At 49.6% G+C, this 13,747-nt stretch overlaps 3 protein-coding genes across 3 annotated transcripts; 1 reads left to right on the forward strand and 2 right to left on the reverse strand.

The window, feature by feature from the left end:
* Window positions 1-717: 717 nt before the first annotated feature.
* On the reverse strand, window positions 718-4,693 carry rnls (renalase, FAD-dependent amine oxidase). The gene is made up of 8 exons (XM_040014149.1): window positions 4,459-4,693; window positions 3,125-3,230; window positions 2,897-3,039; window positions 2,633-2,787; window positions 2,063-2,171; window positions 1,318-1,491; window positions 1,064-1,239; window positions 718-982 (listed from the first exon to the last, which is right to left on the reverse strand). The coding sequence occupies exons 1-8, from the start codon at window positions 4,574-4,576 to the stop codon at window positions 827-829; spliced, it is 1,137 nt and encodes a 378-aa protein (XP_039870083.1). The 5' UTR covers window positions 4,577-4,693; the 3' UTR covers window positions 718-826.
* Window positions 4,694-5,056: 363 nt separating this feature from the next.
* lipf (lipase, gastric) lies at window positions 5,057-11,192 on the forward strand. The gene is made up of 11 exons (XM_040014097.1): window positions 5,057-5,193; window positions 5,708-5,836; window positions 7,883-7,994; window positions 8,262-8,460; window positions 8,541-8,650; window positions 8,736-8,872; window positions 8,988-9,134; window positions 9,270-9,341; window positions 10,062-10,130; window positions 10,227-10,337; window positions 10,465-11,192. Exons 1-11 carry the CDS (start codon window positions 5,101-5,103, stop codon window positions 10,585-10,587), a joined length of 1,302 nt encoding a protein of 433 aa, XP_039870031.1. The 5' UTR covers window positions 5,057-5,100; the 3' UTR covers window positions 10,588-11,192.
* A 118-nt stretch (window positions 11,193-11,310) lies between these two features.
* ankrd22 (ankyrin repeat domain 22) lies at window positions 11,311-13,384 on the reverse strand. The gene is made up of 6 exons (XM_040014128.1): window positions 13,269-13,384; window positions 12,494-12,685; window positions 12,312-12,419; window positions 12,148-12,225; window positions 11,968-12,066; window positions 11,311-11,893 (listed from the first exon to the last, which is right to left on the reverse strand). The coding sequence occupies exons 1-6, from the start codon at window positions 13,287-13,289 to the stop codon at window positions 11,816-11,818; spliced, it is 576 nt and encodes a 191-aa protein (XP_039870062.1). The 5' UTR covers window positions 13,290-13,384; the 3' UTR covers window positions 11,311-11,815.
* Window positions 13,385-13,747: the final 363 nt, after the last annotated feature.

Raw genomic sequence — 13,747 nt, forward strand, 5'->3', positions numbered from 1 at the left:
TGATAATGGCTCGCTTCCCCCACCGTGCAGTGCAGCAGGGAGCGGGGAGGAGAAATGAGGTCACACGCGCTCAGTGTGCCTCGTGGGCAGCGAGCCATCACTGATTCTGTCTCATCTGCTGCTATAAAAAGATCAAAGGAGGCGCAGAGCAGCGGAGACGCTCAGGCAGCAGCTCCACCAGCTGGACTGCACCCACCACGCCTCCACCTCAGACAACCGGCCGGTCACCTGACGCCTTAAGGTGTGGCAGATTTCACATCAGACGCTTCAACCCTCATTCCACGGAGGGTGCAAGCTTCCACCCACGCTCAGCTCCACCCACGCTCAGCTCCACCCACACTCACTCGCTTTGTTTTGACCCAAACAGCTCAGCTCATGAAACAGCTTCAGCTGTCAGTCACCTCCACACCACACGGCCAAAACCCACAGAAGGTCTGAGGCATTCAAAGACCTGCACAAACCGGAGGTAGGACCAAACACACCCGCCCTCCTCGACTCGTTCTGACCCAACAGGAGACTAAATATCAACAGCGTTTCCATGAGCGTATCTCAGTGCTGCTTTTAAACACCTGCCACTGATAAACTGGTCCAATCCCAGTTACAGGACAGGGGTAACTGGGAGTTCTCCAAGGCTCCATCCGGGGGCACCTGTTATTTCCCAGTGGAGGTCAGTGATTAACGAGTGTAATGTAAGAAAAAAGAATTTGAAGCTGAAAATGGTTTTAACAAACTTTTTACTAACGTTAGTGAACGCAGCACAAGCTCACACATCTGCAGTTCATTGATCGACAAAAGAAACATTGTGATTGATCAGTTTAATGATTGATCAGGCAAATTTGGCCTTCAGCACTCTGAGCATGCTCAGTGCGGACTCCACGCAGCCATCAAAGTTGGAGTGGGTGAAGGCGTCGCCGCCGCAGACAAGCAGCGGCTCGTCCAGGATGGTCATGTGACCCGGACAGTCAGGCACTGAGGTCTGGACCTGCAAGAGAGAGGGGGAGGGGCCGTGAGTCAATCGCCGCATTGGGGGAGGAGTTCAGGTTACAACAAACAGATGACTCACCTGTGAGTACCGCCACTTCTGGCACTTGATGCTGATTGGTTGAGGCAGGCCAGGAAGCAGCCTGTGCAGCTCCCGCAAGATGACTGGCTGGACATCCTCCTTGTCTCGCTCCAGGTGTTCCAGGCCAAACGGGACGCCGGTATGTACGACGAGGGAGGGGCCGCGGCCCGGAGCGTCTGAGCAGGTGGACAAAAGCAGTGAGCGAGATACAGGTGAGAGGAACATACAGGGGAGCAGACAGACGACGGACACACCTGCGCCGCGCTTCTTGGAGTCCACAGCGACGTAGCGGATGCAGCTGCTGTCCGTGACGTACTTCGCGCCCCAGGGAACTTTCACGACGGCGTCGGGGGAGAAGAAGAGTGCGAGGGCGAAGCGGGACGAGTAGACAACGCCCTCCAGCTGCTGCCTCTGCTGGACAGACAGCACTGACAGACAAGGAGACATGGGCCAATCAGCAGGAAGCCCCACCCCCGAATCACCACAGAAGAACTCACCTGTGTGTGTGTGTGTGTGTGTGTGTGTGTGTGTGTGTGTGTGTGTGTGTGTGTCACTCCAGACAAACATGAAAAGTCTGCTGCTGTTTCATTCTCGGCTTAGAGCTCAGAGACAGAAACAGGCTGCTGCTTCTCACACACACACACACACACACACACACAGGTTATTATTAGATGTATGTGTGTGTGTCAGCGCAGAGGAAATGGGCGCTGTCTGCTCTCAGCCAATCAGAGAAGCTGAAGGTGACATCATCATCTAGAAAGACACACGTGGAGCTGCTGCTGTTCTGCAGCAAGTGCGCGCACACACATGCTTGTATTTCTGTCTTTGTGAGGACAGTAGTCACTACCGAGGACCGCGCACACACACACACACACACACACACACACACACACAGCGGTGTAGTGTTGTGAAGAATCTATCAGCCAATCAGAGCTCTGGAAAGTTACTTAACATCAGAGTGTGCTGATCGTGTGTGTGTGTGTGTGTGTGTGTGTAAACTGTGGGAGCAGGAAGCAGTCAGCACCTCTTCAAAATAAGAGTCCAGTGTTTGCGCTGCTCTGAGGTCAGCGGCTGGACTGAAAGGATCGTCCCGTCTGCCCAGGTTGACCTTTGTGATCAGAACCTCAGAGTTATTGATCACAGCGATGAACATGGGTCGTGTCTAACAGCTGGATCTTCTCCCTGCAGCTGTTGCTGCCCCCGTGTGGCGGAATGGTGTTACTGACTGAGACGCCACACCTCAGATCTCACATTCGTGTCAGTGTTGATGAAGTCTGAGTCCCGTTTCCAAGTGCATTTTTTCAAAAACTACACCAGACAACACACACACACCCCACACACACACACAAACACACCACAACAGGAAAATATTAGTATCACATCGAAATGTACACTATCATAATTGTACATATATTTATTAGTTTCAGGTCGCCCTTGATTTGCTGTTTGGTGTTGTGTTTGGAATCCTGTTTGTGTGGGTCTGCACAAGAATTTCCTCGCATGTGCTTCATGTGCCGCACAGGTGACATAAGTGATTTATTGTTTATTATTTTTCCCTGGCCGTCTTACAGGCAGGTACCCCTGCAGCTGCAGGATCTGAGGGACCGGCATCGTCAGGACGACGGTGTCAAACGTCTCGCTGGCTCCTGCCTTCCTCTCGACCTCCCACGATGCACCACGGCGATACAGGCCAGTCACGTGATGCTCAAGGAACAAATCGGCTCCTGACACACAGACGAAGACTCAATCAAGTTTAATTCCAACTGAATCAGAGTCAGCCTGTGCGTTTTAGGTGAATCTGATTGGACAGTTGACCAACAGGTGGACGTTTACCTGACTGTGACAGGAAGTACTTGACGATGCTGCTCGTGCCCAGTGGCGTCACGTAGTTCTTGGTGCCCTCGTGGTCCTTCAGACCTTCGATGGGACAGTCGAGGGGCTGCAGGAGGCCCACAGAGAGGAGCTCCGAGTAAAACCTGCACACGCACACGCACGGTCAGCCTGCCTGAAGCCCCAGCCACAGAGGCGTACTGGCCCTTTAAGGCAACAGGTGTGTGTTACCTGTGGTGGGTGCGAGCGTAGGCGGGCGTGGCTGAGATGTACTGCGCTCCCAGATCAGCCGATTGAGACGAGGCGTCGGGAGCGCGGCTGGTGGACATCCTGCCGCCTGCACACAGACTCACACTGTTCCACACGTTTTACTCTCTCAAACCAACCAGCCACTTTGTTAACTGCTCGTTAACACAAATGACTAATCAGCCAATCGCGTGGTAGCAGCTCAGTGCACGCAGACAAAGCTTTTATTGAACATAAAAAAGTGTAGGTGTAACTATCTGCAATATTAAAGATGAATATATAAAGAACAAAAATACACAAAACAGAAGGAGAAAGAAAAGGAAATGAATTCATAGGCTGATCCATTCTGAACATTATCCCGTCACACCTGTGTTCTATAGTGGCTGCAGACAGCTTTACTCACCTGTGACTCTGGAGCTCTGAGAAAGTGTTTACGGTTTGTAAAGCAGTTGGAATTTAGTGTTTTTTAAAGTAAAGCGGGGTCATCAGCCAGTGTGTTTATTATTCAGGGATACCCCGTGACATGAATCCCGTCTGTAGGTGAATATGATGGCAGACAGTTCACGACTGAAGCTGAGCATCAGGAAACGTCTCCAAACCAAAGTCAGTCACAGGTGGGTTTATGATGTTCAACACAATCAAATTACACAAAACCTGATTATGGGGGACAGCCCTCTTTTTAATCTGGCAGCTGGAATTTCATCATCTGTTCAAACTGAGCCTCAGGATGATGAAGATGATGTACAGGAAGAATCACAGGGGGTCTGACCTGGCACCAGTGTACCTAATGAAATGTCAGGTGAGTGTAAACAGATGCTGGTGGAAGCTCCTGTCTCTGTTACAGGTGAGGGTGTCTGTGGGAATGACAGCTACCTGCTCACCAGAACCTCTCGCCATAAGAACAGTTTCTTCCCCTCTGCTGTTGGACTCATGAACAATAACCGTATGACTGTTCCCACCACTAACACATGTTTGCACTGATCACCACCTGCACTCATGTATATATTTATCTACTTAGCACTTTTAATTCTTATTTTTATGTCTATTTAAGTTATATGACAGTATGTTTGCACTAAGTACCGCAGCAATTTCCTAATGTTGTAAACCTGCTCAACATTTGGCAATAAAACCTTTCTGATTCTGCTATATACACTGACGTCATTCGCCCTCAGCAGGTGATCACAGCCGAGCCGAGTTACAGAGGAGGCTCCTCTGGTACACAAACGCGTCACTAGTGTTCTGCGGCGTGTCCGTGTTCCCATCACGGCACCGGAAACGGAAACTGTGCAGTTTTATGAACGGACTTCTGTCTGTCTCACCTGCGCCCCTCGCTTTGTCCCACACCACAATCCGAACCGTGCTCTGCAGCTCTCTCCTCAGCAGACATGCGCACAAGCTGCCCGTCAGGCCCGCTCCCACGATCAGAACCCGGGACATGTTAGCGCGGGAACCGAGCCAGGCTAAACCTGCAGAGACCGGGTCCGAACGAGTTACGAAACCGACACACAGAAGGACGAACAAAAACTTTCCCGAGGTCAAACGGAAACAACTGCTGCACATCCGGATAGAATTTCAAAATAATCACAGAAAACGTTTAAAGCGTTTCTGCATCTACGTGACATAAAATACGACAAAAAGTGTATTGAAGGTTCACGTGAAATAAAATCCTTACAGTCCATGACACTGTTCATGGTTTAATTAAAATAATACATGTAATACATAGTTACCACATATTAAAACTCTTTAACGCTGAAGAAAAATGTATTTTAATATGACTGAAAACAACATTATCATTATTGTGATTTAAAATGTAGAGTAAAATATAAATGAATTAATATATGGAATTTTAAACAGCCCAGCTTCAAACAACACAGGTTACTATTTCCGGTCTGATCGTCGGAGCCCAAACGGTTAACACCTGAGTCCTGTTTCTGGCCAGCAAATCACAGAGAGCCTCTCTCATGACGTCACGGGGGCAGATAAAAGGGAAAAGCAGAAGAAGGCGCAGTCCGCTGACGATCGGACGCCTCAGAGAGAGATCGGCGCGAGGACAGGTGAGTGTAACCGCTTCTTAGCGTCCTTACCTGATTATTAGAACAACCGTCAGGACCGAGAGGTTTATGGGGACCAGAAAGTGAGTTCCGGTGTTTAAACTGCTGTAAATGCCAAACTGATCGCTAACATTACGTCATGATTTTGGCTGCAGCTGCTCCATTCTGCACCTGCATAACGATCTAGTAGAAAAGCGCTGTATAAGAAGCAGTCGTATGACGTCATTCTGAGCCAGCGGTCCAGTCAGAAAATGCCGTTTATACAGGCAGCAGCTCAGACTCTGATCACATGCTTCTGTGATTATTGATTATCACAGATCTGCACACAGTCATCAGACTGAATCTGACCACGTGATCCTCACAGCAGAGTCTTCTTCTTCTTCCTTTTCAAATCAAACAGGAATCAGTTTTATTTGAACCAAAGAAGAAGGAAAAATTCTTTCTTTTCAGTGACCCACGAACGCACCATCCTGACACTGTGTGTGTGTGTGTGTGTGTGTGTGTGTGTGTGTGTCAGACCATGCTGTGTGTGTTGGTGTGTGTGTTGTTTCTCTCGGCTCTCGTCCACAGCGGGCCAGCCGTCAGCAGAGCGTGGCGCTCCGATGACCTGCAGCAGGAGCTGGACCCTGAAGTGGACATGAACATTGTGAGTTTCCATCATCTTTGGAACATTTGGTCGTGTCCAAATTCATGGGCTGCATCCTCCTCAGGCCGCATCCTCCTCAGGCCACATCTGTAGGCTGATTACGTCACAGCGACGCGCTGTGTAAATCAGTTTGGCTGAGAATAAAGTCACAGTTTTCACACAGCTAAATAAACGTCAAACAGAAAACTATTTAAACAGAAGGTGAGATGGTCGAAAATTTACGCCAGTGTCCTGTTATATTTTAGATAGCAAGGAGCAGACGGCCGAGTTTATTAAACTCCACCGAGACAGCGGTGACGCTAAGCAGAAGGCTAGACCGTCCTATTTCACAGCTGCTCACTTCCGGCCTACCCGACCTTCTGAGGACTTGGCCCACGTAGACCGCGAAGGCCGGGTCCTCAGGAGGATGCTGCCTATAAATTTGGACACGTCTTTTGAGTGAACCTCTGACACAGGAAGCTCTAAACCTGCAGTTCCTCCAGCGTGCACCGAGGCTCCAGTAGTCAGTCTCATAGACTCCCATGTTAAAACTTTACTTCCTGTCTGTGACGTCCGTGCTGGGCGGAAGCATTTCAGTCGCCATGCTGCGATGTGTTCGGGTTGTCTGCTCCTGCTCGCTGCTGTTTGTCTCAGAAACTTCACTGAAACAGTGTAATTGTTAGAGCAGCGTGCACTCTGACCTCACTCTGACCTCACTCTGACCTCACTCTGACCTCGTCGTTACAAACCATGTTTAATATGAACGCCAACAACAGGAACGGGAGCTTCATGGCAGGAAGTGAGGAAAGGGTCTGCGGGTGTTTCCAGGATGTCACTGTCATCTCTCTGTCCTTTCACAATAAGAGCCCTGACTCTTCGCACAGTGGCCTCGGTTGATGGACTCTGAGCGATGAGCTCAGACTGTTTGTTCACTGCAGTCGCTGAACTCTGACCGTCTGACTCATCAGGCTGTAGGAAGACATCAGCTGTAACTGTTGACCCGTGACCCTAGGTTACCATAGCGATATGGATATGAAAATCTCCTCGTGATGTCCTGACAGAAATGAGTCGGTGTGAGCGCCGTCTCAGATTCATGTCAGAGTCAGTTTGTAATGCTGACTTTGATAAACGCTCGCAGCATTTCTGTGTAGCTTGGACACTCGGGACCTGGCGTCATCACGTTGTCATACAGGTGAGCTGTTTGTACTGAAGCCTGCCTTCACCTGAGCTGTCAGACACACCTGTAACTCTGGAAAGAATCAGAGAGATGCAGCTGATGGAGCTGAGAGCAGCGTGGAAGACCTGACGAAGGCTCCCTGACCTTTGATTGGTTAAAGGTGAATGAGCTGGTCTCTGTGCTGCAACAGAAACACGCCTTCATCAGGTAACCTGTAACTTTGCACCTGCAAACCGCCACACTGGTCTGCAGTAAGTGGAACGTAACCAACCAATCACTGATAATCACTGCGACTGTGCATTGATTGGTCAGTCACATGACTGCAGCTCTTGCATTTTAGACAAAGTAAACTTTGCAGGTCACGGGCATTGAGATTGCACAGGGTCTTTTATTTTGAAATTTCACAGGGCTCTCAGCTGTTTCTGACTTTAATTTCACATTCAGCGGATACACTGCAGCGTCATCACATCGTTTAAAAGAAGCAGCGTCCTGCGGTGCACTTGTGTTAACGGTCAAATAACCTGAGAAACGAGGCGAGCGCCAGTGATCTGAGAGACAGGCTGACGGCTGGTATCCAAGGAGACGGCTGATATCCAGTGAACATCTCGGCCCACGTTACTAAGCCCCGCCTCCCCACACAGGAAGGGGAAGTTTTTCAGAGAACGCACTTGGACCCGGGTCCCAGTTGCGGGTCTTTGATTCCCACATCATGGTCTTGCAGGCACAGCGTCAGGTCATGTGATATGTCGTGTTTATTTCGATTTTTTTTTTTCTCTGCTCTGTAGTTTTACACACTGACCTCACTGTTTGAAACGTCCACATTAACGTGTGTGTGTGCGTGCGTGCGTGTGCGTGCGTGCGTGTGTGTGCGCGCGTGTGTGTGCATTCAGACAGAGATCATCCGGAGGTGGGGTTACCCAGCAGAGGAGCACCAGGTGCTGACGGAGGACGGGTACATCCTGGGCGTGAACAGGATCCCGCGGGGACTGAAACCCTCCAAAGGTCAGGCGGAGGCTCTTCCTTCTCTGTGAGCACATTTGGTTACGGTGCAAACAGGAAGTTTTGCCATGTCATCGAGCTTCACTTCCTTTTTTCAGCAGTCCTGATGAACTTTGTCCTGAAGTGATTCACGTGATCTTTCACCTACATTCACTTGACCTTCCTCTTCTCCCTTTAACGTCACGCTGGCTCTGAATCCAGATGTGGCTCTGTAGAAACCTGCCGTCTGTTCCCGGCAGGTTTGATTTGACGGTTTGTGGTGTCTTGCAGGTGTGAGGCCGGCGGTCTTCCTCCAGCACGGTCTCCTGGCTGCAGGCAGTAACTGGATCACCAACCCACCGACCTCCAGCCTGGGCTACGTGCTGGCGGACGCGGGCTACGACGTGTGGATAGGAAACAGCCGCGGAAACACGTGGTCCAGGAAACACCGCACGCTGAGCCCGTACGAGGACGAGTTCTGGAGGTTCAGGTACCCGCCCCGCTGTCCTTTCACCTGCGCAGGTGTCAGAGAGCATTAACATGACAGAGCTCTGGTGTTTGTCTGTGCAGCCACGACGAGCTGGCTCTGAAGGATCTTCCAGCTGTGGTCGACCACATCCTGAAGGTGACGGGCCAGGAGCAGATCTTCTACATTGGACACTCTCAGGGAACCACCATAGGTGCTTTTACTTTGAACTGCGGAGGTCCTGATTTCTGTCCCCAACAGGCTTCCGTACATGGAATTAATCTTCTCTTCGTTTCCAGCATTCATGGCGTTCTCCACGCTGCCAAAGCTCGCCAGCAAGATCAGGCTGTTCTTCGGATTGGCTCCTGTGGCCACTGTCGCCTTCACGGGCAGCCCCATGACCAAACTGTCCTTCCTGCCCGACGCCGTCATCTGGGTACGAACCAGTCATGTGACCAAACAGCTGGTCGTGTTCTCGGTCGTTTGTCTGATCGCCGTCACATTTACAGAGTCAATAAGCTTTGTTTTGTTGTTTCTTGTTGGCCCCACAGGACCTGTTTGGGAGGCGGGACTTCCTGCCCCAGAGCACGATGATTAAATGGTTGGCCGAACACGTGTGTGCGAAGCATCTTCTCAGCGAACTGTGCGGGAACATCTTCTTCGTCCTCTGCGGCTTCGACGAGAAAAACCTCAACATGGTTCGTGTCTCGCTGGGAAGCAGGTGGTGACCGAACGGGCACACCTGGACGTTAATCAGAAACATCTGAAATTTTCTGAAGATAATTAGAGTCACAGTTAGAGTTTGTGATGAAGGCCACATGGCTGTGTTTCAGACTCGGACTCCGGTCTACACCACTCACTGCCCGGCTGGGACCTCAGTCCAGAACATGGTCCACTGGTCCCAGGTAACACACACACTCATACCTGCCTGTGAGCACATGTGGGGACCTTGATGTTGCTCTGCAAATACAGCCCACAGTGTGTGTCCACAGTGTGTGTCCACAGTGTGTGTCCACAGTGTGTGTCCACATGTCACCTGTTGGTTTGTGTTTAATGTTTTTGGTTCAGTAAACGAGAGCTCATTTGAATATTTAGTTTTGTTCTTTGAGAAATGCTCACACGGATTATTATTCATTGCTTTTATTATTGATTGGTTGAACCTGGGTCACATGACCCTGTTTTATATTTACACTGTGCTTAGCACTGTTGCCACACAGCAAGAACGTCCTGAGTTCAATTCCACCATCAGGCCGGGGTCTTTCTGTGTGGAGTTTGCGTGTTCTCCCCGTGTTTGCGTGTTCTCCCCGTGTACTCCGGCTTCCTCCCACAGTCCAAAGACATGCAGTTAGTGGGGACAGGTTAACTGATGAATCCAAATTGCCCATAGGAGTGCATGTGAGAGCGATTGGTTGTCTGTCCCTGTGTGTTGGCCCTGCGACAGACTGGCGATCTGTCCAGGGTGGACCCCGCCTCTCGCCCTATGACAGCTGGGATAGGCTCCAGCGCCCCTGAAAAGGATAAGCGGAAGCGAATGGATGGATTATTGGTACTTATTTTTGTAGCTTTCATTCTGCTCTGGTGTGCCTGTACATGGGGCAGGTGTTAATAAAGTTTCCTGTATTCAGGCCATCCACACAGGAAGACTGGTGGCGTTTGACTTCGGAGCAGCAGGAAACATGAACCACTACAACCAGGTGAGTCCACAGCACAGCAGGGACTCCTACAGACTCTTAAATGTCACCTGGTCCCTCGCTTACGGTCTCCGTGTCCTCCCTGTGTCCCCTCTGCAGTCCACTCCCCCCGAGTACCGCGTCCAGAACATGAAGGTTCCCACCGCTCTGTTTTCAGGGGGACAGGATACGCTGGCGGACCCAAAAGATGTGGCAGTCCTCCTCACTCAGGTGAGCATTACCTACGAGCTTTATTCACATTAGGCGATGATGGAGTACGGCGGGGGCGTGTCCTCGAATCTGATCATTAATGAAACAGGAGGAGGGGCCAGCCCGGATAACAGCTGTGTGTCTGCAGGTCCCTAACCTGGTGTACCATCAGCACATTGAGCACTGGGAACATCTGGATTTCATCTGGGGGCTGGATGCTCCGGAGCAGATGTTTCCTGCTGTGCTGAAGCTGCTGCAGGAGTACCGATAGAGGGCGAGAGCAGCGGACGCCGCCCGCCGCAGCGTGGTTTATGGTTTTATGGAGACTGAGTTTTGACACTTCTTCCTGCAGCAGGATGTTTCTGTCCCGCCCTCCCTGCCTGGACCTGTCATATCACCTGCAGCTTTAAAGGCAATCGAAGCACGCTGCTGCATGTTTAAATGAACAGTCACTCTGAAGCGTTTTCATGGACCGCGTTCTCCTGCAGTTTGACTCACTTCACACCTGGCGGGTGTTCTGCCGGGAACCAATGAGAGAGCAGCGTTGTCACGCTTCAGGTAACTATTTGTGTCACAATCTAACATTCAGCGTGTGAACAGGTCGCACGGCGAGCCCCGGGGCGCTCTGCTCAGAAGCAGCACGTCGGGTTGAATGTGTAGGACCAGAGCTGTGTGTTGGTCAGTGCGGCTTCTTTTTGCTACTTCCTGTTTTTAGCATGGAGACACTCGTCCTGAGGACAAACTGTGAAAATGTGGATGTGAGAATAAGAAGTGAATCTGCAGTTTCAGTCACCTGTGTGCGTTTTTTAACTTGTTGTGAAACCATTTTTACTCATTATGATGATGTTTCCTAAATAAAACCATTTTACGACCACAGCTTGTTTTCATTCCTCCTTTTTTGTCTGACAGCTCTTAATTTGAAAGTTTTAGTAGTCGTGACCTTTACCATGAAAATCTGAAAGGTAAAGTAAAACAAACAGCTGGAGAGTTTCAATGTAGTTTACAAGTTTATTCAGAAATAAAAATGTTACTTTGAAATGTTTCATCACCCGCTTCATTTCATGTCGACACTTTTATTATTATACCTGTTCGTGTAACAGTCCCAAAGCACACCTCTGCTGACAGTATAAGAACTACAGATAAACGGCGAGCTCTCAAATACTGTTGCCTAGCTTAGCACAAAGATTAAAAAATGAGGCAAAGCTATTAGCGAAATGTAACGTAAAGATGGGGCGAGAATTTCTAAAGTTTGTTTTGTTTTTTCTTTTTAGTTGATCAATTACAACATTGAGTTAATTTTGTCTTACAAAACAAGAAAAATGACTGTTAGCCTAGCTCTGTACAAAACCTGGAAGTGGAAACTAGCTTGTAGCCCGACAGGTGAGTGGTTAGCAAAGAAAACGCTGCATGCTAGGTCTCTCTGAGATGCTAGCATCGTCAGCATAGAAGGCGGAGGAATCGGGTGTTGGCGCCCCCTGCTGTCCGCATGAATGAAAACTTCATTCGGTCTTCCTCAGCATGTTGATGATCTTTTGGAACTTGAGTCTGGTGGCGATGTCCAGCGGGGTTTCTCCGTTCTGTAAAAGCAGACACATGTGTTATCAGGTCACGGTAAGCGTCTCGCCACGGCGTGCTGCGCGTCTGTACGCACGTTATTCTTGATGTTGGGTTTGGCGTTTCGTTGCAGCAGCAGAGGAACCAGGCGATGATTTTTTCTCTCACAGACGTAATGAAGAGCTGTGTTCCCCTTCTACACACAAAACACCTTTTTACTGTCAGGAAGTGGCCTGAGATTTTCAAATTAAACCGCGTTAAGCTCCTGTTCACGCACGTAGTCGACAGCGTCGACGCTGACGTCAGTGCTCAGCACGGCCTCCATCAGAGCCACGTTCTTCCTCTGTTTCTGCAGCTGCAACACAGAAACACCGGTGAGCAGATCAGACTGTGCTTTACCTGTATGATGTCACGCTGAGAGAGACTGCTGATTGGCCGTACCATGATGAAGTATCCGAGCAGCAGGATGGGCATCAGGATGGTGATCATCAGATAATCCAGCAGTGAGAACGTCCTCTTGGAGGCGTAGTGGAGACACGTCCTCTGTTTCTGATGTGTGACACACACACAGATCAGTAACACAGCTTGCTAACCAACATGATGACATCATCAGGGAAAGGCACCTTATTGGTCAGCTGGCTGTTGGCCTTGTTGTCCAGCAGGTATGTGACTGCATTCAGGTGACCGTGGCGGCAGGCAGCAATGAGGGGTGTGTCCCCGGTGTGCACCTCCTGAACATTCAGGTTGGCGGGGTCATTTTTCAGGAGGAAGTACAACTTACGGACGTCGCCCTCGTACGCTGCCTGGCAGGCCGGCTGAGGAGGAAGAGGAGGAGTTACATGAGTTAAGCTCCGTGTTATCAGCTGATCAGGAACAGCCCGGTCTGTCCAGTTTTCCGCTCCTATCTCACTCATTCAAGCTCCTCCCCTTTTAAGACCGCTTTCTTCTGATTGGCTGATTCTCAACATGTAAAAAATTAGATCCCACCAGTTTCTCATTATTATTATTATGATTATTATTATTTCAATAAAACTATTGTGTAACATTTGCTATCTTGATCTTGATTTCTTCTCTTTTTCCTGTTTTTGGTAGTTTTCTGAATATTTGCAGTCATTTTCTCGCAGTGTGTTGCAGTACTTGTGTTGCTGTGATATCCTTGCAGTACTGCAGTCATTTTCGTGTCTGTCTTCATATTTGTTGTCGGAGTGACGCCAGGTCATTAAACTTCTACCTGTCTGTTTGTTTCAAGTGAAGCTTTACCTGAAACTCAGGTGTGTGTGCACGAGAAATCAGCCCGAACCGGAAGAGCGTGCATGAGCCTTTCGGAGTAAAGAGTTAAAACGAGGATTAAACGTGTTTGTTTAGCAGAGAAAAGAGGGAAACAAAGCGCACTCTTACCTCCGAGTAAACCATCCCCATGACGGCACGAACACACCTGAGCACGTCACAGTCCGACACGTCAGCAATAACACATCCGGATCCATTTTCAGAATAAGAGTCTCTTTGCTGTTTCACTTCATTCAGGTTATTACTAAACACACCAGAACACGTAGCTGAGTCCGGACGGCTTCCTGTTTCCACGTGACACTCAGAGGGCGCGCACGTGATCTCATGTGGTCTTTTCTTCCCAACAGAAGAACTTTTGCTTCATTGTCAGACCCGGTGCTTTTATTTTGTAGGCCGCAAAAAGAACTTTGTGTACTTTACCTGCTGATGTTGAGACATCAGAAAGAGCCCGAGGCACAAAGGAGGAGGAGCAGGAGGAGGAGCCGGAGGAGCAGGAGGAGGAGCAGGAAGAACAGACAGGCAGGTAAACTCAGAGCATCATGAGGCGGGTTGAATGTTTTTATATCAAATCAAACTTGAAAACATCAGCA

The sequence above is a fragment of the Simochromis diagramma genome, unplaced genomic scaffold, assembly GCF_900408965.1.
Source record: "Simochromis diagramma unplaced genomic scaffold, fSimDia1.1 OVJJ01000669.1, whole genome shotgun sequence".
NCBI classification, from domain to species: Eukaryota; Metazoa; Chordata; class Actinopteri; order Cichliformes; family Cichlidae; genus Simochromis; species Simochromis diagramma.